The sequence below is a fragment of the Leptodactylus fuscus genome, chromosome 1 (assembly GCF_031893055.1).
Source record: "Leptodactylus fuscus isolate aLepFus1 chromosome 1, aLepFus1.hap2, whole genome shotgun sequence".
Lineage (NCBI taxonomy): Eukaryota > Metazoa > Chordata > Amphibia > Anura > Leptodactylidae > Leptodactylus > Leptodactylus fuscus.
The window spans coordinates 176929825-176941984 of NC_134265.1; the positions used below are offsets into that span (position 1 = coordinate 176929825).

General features: G+C 40.7%; 1 protein-coding gene across 1 annotated transcript in view; it reads right to left on the bottom strand.

Moving 5' to 3' along the window:
- WDR64 (WD repeat domain 64) overlaps nucleotides 1-12160 on the bottom strand; it is a 49438-nt gene that overhangs the window by 12154 nt on the left and 25124 nt on the right. The window contains exons 11-15 of the mRNA XM_075262215.1: nucleotides 8986-9112; nucleotides 7817-7965; nucleotides 6199-6322; nucleotides 5708-5880; nucleotides 4493-4663 (exon numbers count right to left, since the gene is read on the bottom strand). Of these exons, the coding sequence (XP_075118316.1) occupies nucleotides 4493-4663; nucleotides 5708-5880; nucleotides 6199-6322; nucleotides 7817-7965; nucleotides 8986-9112 (744 nt within the window). The remainder of the gene's footprint in view (nucleotides 1-4492; nucleotides 4664-5707; nucleotides 5881-6198; nucleotides 6323-7816; nucleotides 7966-8985; nucleotides 9113-12160) is intronic.

Here is a 12160-nt window from a genome sequence, read left to right on the forward strand (position 1 = left end):
TATTAAAATGTATCTTACTTTAGTGTCTTCAAATCTTCAGCATTTGCTGGTAGAAGAATCAATATAGAATTTATCCTTTGCGCCTTTGCATTGCCTGGATATGTGCTGAACATGGCGTCATCTTCAACATTTTTGCTGAAGCTGAGAAGAAAACATATTAGCTTTCTTTTGTAATTGCTTCAGATTATACACTATAATGAACAGGATTTCCAAACCAAAAAGTAACAGGTTGGGAATCTACACTTTAAGGTATTTTTAACAATTTTATTAAATTTTTCCCAACTGATGGCATGAAAAGCATGAAAATTATGCTAAAAAGTTAAACAGTTCTGGGTACATTTTTGCACATTTTCTTTCAGGGCAGTAGGAGTATGTTCTCCATTACATGTAACGCCCATCAGTAGTATCCACGAGCTTGTTTTAGCCAAAGTATTTATTCTCCACTATCCCAAGTGTAGTAGAACAGTCACAAATTTTCGCCATAATGATGCAGTGTACACCTCCTCCACCCACCAAATACCAATGATGAGCTTTAATACGAACCCTGCAGTAGCAAGTGGCAAAGAGAAGCAACACACTGCAATAGTGTACAAAAACAAGAGAGACTAGTTAAAGAGGAGCCTTCACCCCCTCCAACAACTCCAGCTCTTTATATCAATTAATAGCTGCTGCTCTATTGATTCTGCCACACTTGGAATTTTTTTCTCCAGCGCCCACCATACCTGAGCCTTTCTGACAGATCTTAAATAGCACATCAGACACCAAAACTACCTGCACTTGTTCAGGAACGGTGAGGGCTAGAGAAAAAATTCTAACTGTGCTGGAATTCACTTATGCTAAGTACTTGGTGGAATTGGTGAAAGGTCCTCTTTAAGAGGTGGCTTAAATTTGCAATAGGGTACACTATTAATCTGTCACATAATAGTATTATCTAAGAAATTTTTGTCACTACTGGCTTTTATGTTTAATCTGGAATTGTGTTAGCATACAAAAGCTTAGTCATATATTGCAAAGAACAAAGTAATCAGCGGCACTACTGCGGCAACGCTTGTATTCACAATCTTGTGTCAGTATTGGCAAAAATTCCCAGCTGTAACAGACAAAAAACCATGGATTAAATCCCAGGGTGGTGCTCACTGTGAAAAAACCTAGACAGGCAGTGACATATCGATGTGAAATGTAGAAAACAGGGCACTCACCCGCCATGGGATACATAAAACATTCGGTTTTTTTCATCCTCTTTAAAAAAAGGTCAAACCTTAACCATCGGGGTACAGAAGATGGAATGATGCAAAGAAACAAACAGCGACGATCATTTCGTGCTTAGTGCACTTCGTCAGGGAAGCCTGACGAAGTGCACTAAGCACGAAATGATCGTCGCTGTTTGTTTCTTTGCATCATTCCGTCTTCTGTACCCCGATGGTCAAGGTTTGACCTTTTTTTTAAAGAGGATGAAATAAAAACGAATGTTTTATGTATCCCGTGGTGGGTGAGTGCCCTGTTTTCTACATTTCACATACAAAAGCTTAGTCCTTGTGACACAAAATTAATTTCTGATATTTATGAAACTACTAGCTTCTGCCCGCGACTTCATCTGAGTGTTATTGGTGTCGATGATTCACCTATATTCAGCAAATTGCTGTCGTTGATGGTTCGCCAGAATTTTGGCAATGCTCAAAATGGCCTGACACTGAACTGGACCTGGCTTTATCAGCAAACTGCAATTAGCTCCTGCAGGCAAGAGCAGTTTAGTATAGTATATGAACATAAATTCATAACAGTCCTGAAGCCATGTCATTTATCAGGATAAAAAGTATCCTATGTGTTAATCCAGATTACAAACTATCCATGTGCCAAATTTCATCCAAATCTGTTCAACCATTTTTGCGTGATCGAGTAACAAACATACAAACTTTCACATTTATAATAATAGTAGAATTTCTACTCAAACATGGTGCATGAAATGTGCATGTCTTTTATATACTTTTGCAAGAGTTGAAGAACTTACACAAGCTGTATAGAGCTTTCACAAGTGGATGGATTTACATTATACATGTTTATTTCCCCATATACACTTCCAGTTACAATAACCATATAATCTTCCATGATGAGTGCATCAACACATACGATCTTTCTTCTATGTGACGTGGTCTAGGAAAGTTGTTAAAATATGAATTATATACATTCTTTGTGTTTTTAGAATTCAAAACATATATAAATGCATATATAAAATATATATATCTTCTATACACACGTAGAAAAATAAAAAAAAGTGTTCATTTTCAAATACTTCACGTCACAAGAGAACATGAACCTCTTACTTTTAGGTCTATGCACAGTATAGAGCACAGGTGTGTCCATTCTTACTGTGGTTCAAATTTGGTTAAGGTCTCCAATTTCTCTCCAACCTATTTTAAAGGGGTTGCCCGTGATAAAATAAAATTTAACCTCTAAACTAAACCAAATGAAAAAAAAATTAAAAAAAAAATGAAATTAAAAAATAAAGTGATTTACAATAACAATTGCATCTAGCTGTTATGGAACAACTCTTAGACAAGACAACACCTTAGAATTGAATGAAAGGGACCCAGAATCTGCAGACTCTATAGAGGTACTACAATGAATGTGACATATACTGCATGAAAAATGAAGGGCAATGTCCCCTTACATTAGATACAAAAGTTTAACTATGTCCCAGGGCAATACAAGCAAAACACTATTTGGAAAAAATAATGTAATCTGGTTTGAATGGGCCACTATTCCTGCAGAACCAACACAATTGTGGTTTTCAAGACCAAAATGAGGTTGCAAGACCCTACTAGATGGATATCCATAATAAGAGGTCATGTATATTGTTATTAACAAAATTGTTTTGTCGAAAACCGGGGCATAACTAAAAAACAGAACTGCAGTCTCCAAGCCTCTTGTGCCTGAAATTTACATAAGTTCCTCTGCCTAATAAGAAGATACATCAATATAAATGACACATGGTCAGACAGGGACTTAAAGAGGACCTTTCATGGTCTGGGGCACAGGCAGTTTTATATACTGCTGGAAAGCCGAGAGTGCCCTGAATTCAGCGCACTAACAGCTTTCCCGATCTGTGCCCCGGGTAAAGAGCTTTTGGTCCCAGTACCGTAGCTCTTTACAGTCAGAAGGGCGTTCCTGACAGTCTGTCAAGAACGTCCTTCTCCACAGCAGCGCCTATCGCGCTTTACAGTGTGAGTGGGGAGGAACGCCCCCTCCCTCTGCTCACAGTGCTCGTCCATAGACTAGTATTATGAGGAGGGGAGGGAGCATTCCTCCCCCCTCCCCTCACACGGCACAGCGTGATAGGCGCTGCTGTGGAGAAGGACGTACCTGACAGACTGTCAGGAACGCCCTTCTGACTGTAAAGAGTTATGGTACCGGGACCGAAAGCTCTTTACCCGGGGTACAGATTGGGAAAGCCGACAGTGCGATGAATTCAGCACACGGTCGGCTTTCCAGCTGTGTATAAAACTGCATGTGCCCCAAACCATGAAAGGTCCTTTTTAAACATTGGTGTAACGATCGTGGTCGCAGGGAGTGTGAGTGGAGCTATTCTTGATATACAGAGCAGTGTGGAAGCTGCCAGAAACAGACTGATGGAAGGTAAGGAAGAAGAGAACATGTGTGAGCAAGAGGTGGGAATGGGGGGTGCAGGCTGTGTGTGAGCAAGAGTGGGGGGATGGGGTTGCAAGCTGTGTGTGAGCCAAGATAAGGGAATGTGGGAGCAGGCTGTGTGTGAGAAAGAGGGGTATATGGGGGGTAGGCTGTGTGTGAGCAAAATGGATGAATGGGGTTCAGGCTCTGGTAGGGGGTGGGCACTGTTAGCACATAATACTGTATGGGGGCCATGGTGAGCATATAATAGTGTGTGGGTCCACTGTGAGCATATAATTCTGTGAGGGCCACTGCGAAGCATATAATACTGTGTGGAGCCACTGGTGAGCACATAATACTGTGTGGGAGCCACTGTGTAGCATATAATACTGTGTGGGGGCCACAGTGGAGTACATAATACTGTTTGGGGGCCACTGTGGAGCACATAATACTGTGTGGGGGCCACTGCAGAGCATGTAATCTGTCCCAGTATTGTTTGCATGCCAGATGCTGCGCTGCTCACTCACCGTATTTGTGAGCACTGCAGTTGTGGGTACTAAAGCTGTACTTCTTTCAAGTATCTGAGATATTGCTTCAGTACCCATAACCGTCACTATCAAGAATTCGCACTAGGAAGAGGGTAGGGGGTCCTGAACAAAAGTTTGCACCTGGGCCCACAAGACTTTAGTTACGCCACTGGACCTAAAGGCTTCAAGTTTGTCTTCTACTCTGGAACCTAAACATGGATCAGGACACTCCCATTGCTTCCCTGTTAACCACCATCAAACTGGTTAATAATAGTCTTCATTTACAGTACATTTGGAACAAGGATGATACATTAGCAAGGTAAAACCAATACTGCACATACCTGCTGTTTATTACCTACATCAAGCTTTGGATAGAATATGATTTTGTTTGCTGGTAAGCATTTGGTGCGTCTTCCAAGTCTGTTCTGTACTGGTTCTAACATTTTGTACCAAACACCAATATCTTCATTAAATTCCATGGTTACAAATAAGGTAGGACTGTCCTCCTTTCCCTTACAAAGAGATACCATTGTGTTACTCATCTGGATTTCTGGTATATTATCTAAGCAAATACTTGCATACTATCTACCATATGATACCATCTCTTACCCATTTATTAATTACTTTTATTAGTTGGTATCCCCAGTAACACTCACAGTTACTGATGTGTTGATAAATTTTCAGGCGTTCAGAGAAAAGATGGTTCTGAATTGTTATCTAACCACTTAAAGGGATTCTACCGGCCGCCGGCCATTTTTGGTAGCCGCTCTTGCAGTTCAATACAGGAGCCGGCCGGCGGCCATTTTGGGGTAGCCGCTCTTGCAGTTCAATACAGAAGCTGGCCGGCGGCCATTTTGGGGTGGCCTCTCTATGCTTCTGTATAGAACTAAAAGAGCAAGAGAAGCCAGAAGAGGCGGAGTTGTTGCAGAACAAGGAGGCGGCGCAGGAAAGAGCTCTGGGCAGCAATGGGGACGCGCTCATCGGTGTTTCAGTGCTGGGGCCCGCCCTCATTGCTGCGGAGAGTCATTTGCATACTGGTTAAAACCGGTATTTCTACGGAACGGCGAGGCGGAGACCACGTCTAAAGGTAGGAGACGAATAGCCTTTCTTAAGACTATTCCGACGTGTTCATTAGAAAAAAAGGTAGTTTAATGGTAGAATCCCTTTAAGGCTAAAGCCCCACGTGGCATCCCGCAGTGGCAGCACATCGTGGTTCTCCCTGCAGCGCTTTAGACAAAGTTCGCAGAGATTTCCTCTGCGTATCTTCTGTTTCAATTACACCTATGGGGAAACCACCCTCGTTTCCATAGGTATAATTGACATGCTGCGATTTCCAAGACTGCAACGGTATTGGAAATCGCATTTCTGCTACACATATTTTTTTGCAATGTGTGGATCGGATTCGCTACAATCCACATTACAGGGACTGTAAAACGTCATGGTTTTTGCCACGGTTTTTCTGCCGTGGCCAAACTGCTGCACTTCCGACTTAAGGAAATGTGCCAGTACTATTGCTTATTCATCCATTACTTAAAGCCAAAGGTTGTAACAGGAACCTGAATCATTTTTATATTCCCACTCAAGTCCAGGGCTATAACTGTGAGCTGATTATTAATATCTCTCAGGAAACTTAGTTGACAGAAGCCTTGATCTTCATCGCTAAATCCTTTCTTGGGAGGCAAAGCATTGGTTTCATAACCATTTCCAAAGTTCCATATTTTTAATGAACCTAGATAAGAATAAGAAAGTAGAACTTTGTAAACTTGATTTTGCCTTCGTGCTTCAATAAAGTATTACATATACAATTCAGTTAACTGCAAAGTCATGTACTAAACTAGCTATAAGAGCTGAAAACTGCTAACTTTTTATAGATAATCTCCTTATTACAAGTGCTGATGATGGTGAATGACCGTGTGACTTCTAATGCAAGTGCACATTAAGGATAAGCACATCCATGCTTTTATATACTATGGCAGATACAATCTTTTAACCTTGCTTTTCTTCAATCCCCTTTTCCCTTTGACTTTTTTGAGTTGACTGTACAAACCATTATAAGCTCCAGTAGCAAAATGTAGTCCATTTCTATGAATAGCAGCAGCAGTCACTTCAATAGTTGGTCCATGGGCATCTTTGATTTCATATATTTGATGACCTGTCTCCATTTCCCAAACCTACAATGGATAAAAGTGCACTAAAACTTAGCTATAAAATTATATTTCTTTCATTAATGATAAAATATCTTATTGCAGGATTGTATGAAAATATCAGTGTGCCGGTGTCAGTAAGTGCTCCTCAACGGGAGGGAAAAGGTTGAAGACAAGACTATTGGCTCCATCATCTCACAGATTGAAAAAAATGGTCAAGACTATGCTGCTATCCCATTCCAAGGGTCCATTACCAGGTGTATTAGCTGTCTTCATACTGTATATGCATTTGTCTAATATAGTTTGTACTTGTCATGCAAAGTTGTTGGAAAATCAGTAATACATGAATGGGGTGACAGAAAGATAAACTCTTAAGTTCTAGTATCATCGTATTTGTAGGTGTTGTCTAGCCAAATACATTGTTATAAAAACTCAGAATGGTGTAAAACAAGTTGAACCTTACAAATCCCTGGTCACTCCAATTCCAACACTTTGTGGGTCAGACTACCCAGACAATCACAGGCTGTAGCAGCTCCCATGGCCAACCATTAGCTGAGCTGTCACTAAGTGACGTATCGGGAGGGACCAGGAAGAAGAGACCAGTAGGGGACCAAGGAAAAAGGAGCAGGGGACTCAAAGTGAGTAGGACTTATTTTATACCATTCTTAAAAAGAAAAACTAATTGGCTGTAGGACCCCATTAATATGTTCATGGTTGTGAGAGTCGAGTCCTCCATCTTTGTATTTTGGCAGCCATCTTGTACTCTTTCACATATAAACTGTATAAGTATGTATTTTTCTGCTTAAGTCAAGGAGGCCCCTTGTTAGACTTTAAGGAATGTGATAATGAACGTTAATGCATAGGTTGCTAATCCTTATCTCTCAAGGGCCTCATTTTGAGAAGATACAGCTGACTTTGTATATCTCTTATCTCCTTTACATGATGTATGGACACATAACCAACAAAAGTATTAATCTTATGGTATCTGGGCACTCTGTCATATTTTATGGTATATGAAGGTCACTTAGAGTGTGTATAGACACAGAGTCTATGAAGCATGTCATCTTATCTCTTTTGCCATGATATATACATATAGACAGTCTGGGATGTTAGCTCACACATAAGTATTTTGAATCCTTCTTTGTTTCATGGGAAAGTCCATCCCAGTGTGGAAAGCTATAATGAAATGCAGATTATAATGAGCCTCAGCCAATAGCCATGTGCCAGGCTTGTCTTATATCTCTATAACCAATCATGACTGTACTAATTAGAATAGCCAAGCCAGCTCTTTGTCTGTAATGTATTTAAACTACCTTTTTCTTACAATAAAATTAGAACTCTTTTGATACACCACCATCTTGTGTCTTAATCAGTTCTCCAGGCCTAAAGAAGAAGATGGCTGCAGTCCATCTAGGCCAGTTAATTAATTATCTAATTAGGACCTCTACAACATACGGAGGGATCCATATGTCCCTATCATACCAATTTACATTTTATTAAATACCTTTATTTTATATGTACCTTTAAAACTGATCCTGAACAGACACTGAGAAGCTGATGAAAGACTTTGTTATATGCCAGATCATTTATTGACATATCATGCGAACGCGGGACTTGTCTCGTGTCTTGAATCATTCGTGTTAGAGGCCAAACATCTAACCTGCATGAACCTGGAAAAACATTTTACAGCAGTGAAAGGGTAAATTGTTTATACATTAATTGGCCAGCATGAAATTGTCCACCATGACACTGTAACAAGAAGAAAAGGTTAGACAAAGATAAAACGTGGGAACATCAGGTGCCTAATGCAAAATTTGACCCAGGAACACCTAAACTATCACTTCTTAATTATATTACTGCTGACCTCTTTTGTAACAAGGGATTTTGGAATTCCTCAAGCACCAGAGACCACCTATGACTGAAACTGTTGCATTTCTTTATAGTTAAACCACTGCAGCTGCAGCAATGTTTTGTAATTCTCTGAAGATAAAGCCACATCTGATTTCAGACGTTTTAGATACCTACTGCAATAAATATACTATACTTCTACAGTAGCCAAGTGGAAAATGGCCTTCCTCAAAAGTGCTGTCAAAGGGATCGTACCCCAGTCCCTAGGTTACAATAGTTAAGAGATGTGATATAGCTATACGGTGTGCAACGGTCCAAGTTGATATCAGGACCTGGACCCTAAAGGGACCCCAAAAGTACATCTGCCACATAAAATATACCACTATTCTAAATGGCGTAAAGTAGGTAGCAGCCTCATTTCAGATTTTGTATTTGGGCCCATAAGCTTTAAGTTACACCTCTGGATAAGAGGCCCATACCTGCTGACTGATAGTTACAGTAAGACTTATTATGTAGACTACATCTATTTACTGCCCAAACCTCACCGCTCACTGGTCAACTTCTCCACTCCATTTATTATAACAATTCCTACTTTTTAGTGTTTCAGTCCATAGAATGAGTGGTTTATTCCTATAGTCTATGTTGATCTCGGAAGTAATGACAGAAGAGAGCCCTGGAGGATGTTTAGTCATGTGTATGTTTCTGACTGATTCCCCCAACTACTGACTAACTAGGGTCAATTAAGATGTAAATAGCATATATGTATTATTTGCCCTAAAACATTTATTCACATTGTACGTTATTTCCATAAATCCATTTATCATAAATAACATTTTTCTTACCAGTGATAAGTCTTTGATGGCTATTATCAAATATCATGCAGTTTATTTGCCGGTGACAAGGTCCCTGTTCTGTATCAAAGAACACTTGGAGCAATGCAAGAGTGTTTATATCCCATACTCGAAATCCCTAAAAAAATGTACATATATGTTTGGCTTACATGCAAAATATATGTAACACCTTGATTAACAATTCATTAGCATATAGATATAACATTTATAGTGAAAGTCTTTTTTGAAATACGTTACATTACATATCTTGTACACCTTTTATGATAGACATGGGACCAGTGGCATAACTACCGCCATAGCAGCAGAGGCAGCTGCCACAGGGCACGGGACATTAGGGGCCTGGTGACAGCCGCTACCACTGCTATCATTATACTCGGGGGTCTTTTCGAACCCCCGAGTATAATGATTAGCGGACCGGGAGAGGTAAGAAACACAAAAAACACTGTTACTTACCTCTCCACGATCCGTGCAGACTTCGGTCTAGTCATTTGACGTCTCATGACTCCGGCCTGCGTCCCGCGTCATGTGACGTCTGACGTAATTGAAGATCGACTACTTCAGAGGCCAACAGCGTAGGAGACGGGAGATAGGTAAGTAACAGAGTTTTTTTATGTTTTTCTCCCCTGGGTCTCCGATCATTATACTCTGGGGTCTGAAAAGACCCCAGAGTATAATAATTGTTTATGGGTGTCCACAGTAGGACATAATACTGTGTGCAGAAGCCACTATGGGGTACAATACTGTGTGCAGGGGCCACTATGGGGGATAATACTGTGTGCAGGGGCCACTATGGGGGATAATACTGTGTGCAGGGGCCACTATGGGGTACAATACTGTGTGCAGGGGCCACTATGGGGGATAATATTGTGTGCAGGAGCCACTATGGGGGATAATACTGTGTGCAGGAGCCACTATGAGGGATAATACTGTGTACAGGGGCCACTATGGGGGATAATACTGTGTGCAGGGGCCACTATGGGGGATAATACTGTTTGCAGGAGCCACTATGGGGGATAATACTGTGTGCAGGAGCCACTATGGTGGATAATAATGTGTGAAGGAGCCACTATGAGGGATAATACTGTGTGCAGGGGCCACTATGGGACATAATACTGTGTGCAGGGGCCACTAAGGGAATATAATACTGTGTGCAGGGGCCACTATGGGGGATAATACTGTGTGCAGGGGCCACTAAGGGACATACTACTGTGTGCAGGGGCCACTATGGGGGATAATAGAGTGCGCAAGAATGCGCAGAAGGGGGTTGGTTGAGGTCTTCAGTGTCGGTCGGGGGGGAGCCCATGTCAAAAGTTTGCCACGGGGCCCCGCCATTCCTAGTTACGCCACTGCATGGGACTGTATTTACAATTGGGCAGGTTCTACCAAATCAGTCTGCAATTTATTAACAGAAGCATCCCTAACATAATGGAGGGCATTTATCTTCTCCACACTATAGGTTTGGGCATAAAAAGATACGAATCCGTTTCCAAAGCCATTTTTGCACACTGATCTTGTGACTTTTTATGGCTGCTTGGTGTGCAGGTAGGGCTTTGTAGGAGGTGGCAGGGGAACCAACAGCCCAATAAAATTACTTTAATTGACAGCAGAAATTGGTGCAAATTATAGCTCAAAATTACGCCTATAGCAACTTGGTTAAGGGGGTGTTCACACTATTGTTGGTGACCGTCAGTACTAGTCAGTAGTAGATTTTAGCAACGGACACTTGCTGTACCGTCACAAATGCATTAAAATTACCACCATTATCACATGTCCATTTTTTTTTTCACAGACAAAAAATCCTACATGCAAGACTTTCGTGCCTTTAAAAAAAAAACGCATTAATGATGGACATCAGGCCGTCAATTAATGTCATCAGGCTATCAACTGATAGCCATAAGTTACTGTCCATTATTTTTTGTATGTTTTTTCTGCGCGGACAGTCTAAAAACGGACACTAACTGATGCTAATGTGTCCGGTTTTTTTACTAATCCATTAAATCGATCAGTTAAAAAAAATGGACACATTAACATCAGCTAAAGTCTGTTACGATGGGTGTCCATTCTTTTTTTTTTTTTTTTTTGGGGGGGGGGTTTACGACACCTTCATAACAGAATCCAGCGGTAATGTCAACCCTGCCTTCGAATTGACCTTCTGGCGCAGAAAGAGCAAGAGGTGAACCTAATTTATTATTTATTAAATAAAGCTCTTCTGACTTTGGTGTAGATGGGATGAGGATTGACATAGGGATTGTATCCGCTAAATTGCATTCTGAGAGATTTAGTTTTTTTTCACCTTCATATAGTATAGAGCCTGGTGACATGGCTACAGTGAATGAAAATGACCAGGGCAGGTTCTGCAGATATTGTCAAGTTGGATGGCTTGAGACATTTTTTCCTTCAAGTATACAAAATTGTAAATACAACTTTGTTCAACAATTTGTAATTCAGTTTACTAAAGACAGGCTAAAATAACTTATCAGCTTATTGTATCTTTTAAAGTTGAAGATACAATTTCAGCATCAAAACTAAAAGTGGATTTCATACATTTGAATAACAGAGGTCCATTAATGGAGGTAGCCAAGTTAGCTGATCACCACAGGTCCATCTTCTTCAATCCAGCGAGATCAGATGTTATTGCCAGGCAAAGCTTCATCCAGCAATCAGCTGATCACCGTAGGTGCAGCTACTTCAATCCACCATGATCAGATGTTATCGACAGGCAGAGCTGTATCCGGCCATTTAGAACTTTCAAATTATTCAAATAGATACTTTGAAGGATCAGCCAGAAAAAGCAGCTTAAAGGCCGCTCTCACATGGGCACTATGTAGTCTGTATTTTGCATCAGCTTTCAGAAACCAAGATCAGGTATGGAAGTGTTATATGAGTCCATTTATACCTATTCTATATTTTTGATCCACATCTAGTTATGGTATACAAATACTGATGAAACATACTGATTAAATACTTGTAGTGTCCCACAAGATCACTCCTTGTGCTAAAATGGTAGCCTAGGCAATTTGGGCCTAATACCATAATTGGTAGTTAGCTATAGAAGACTGCAGACATGTTTCTGAGAGCACCTTCAGTTCTACAGTTAAAGGGGATCTCCCATCTTAGTCTTTCAGCCAGGCTGCATGCAGTGTCTGCTTCTCACTTCCTGTATTTC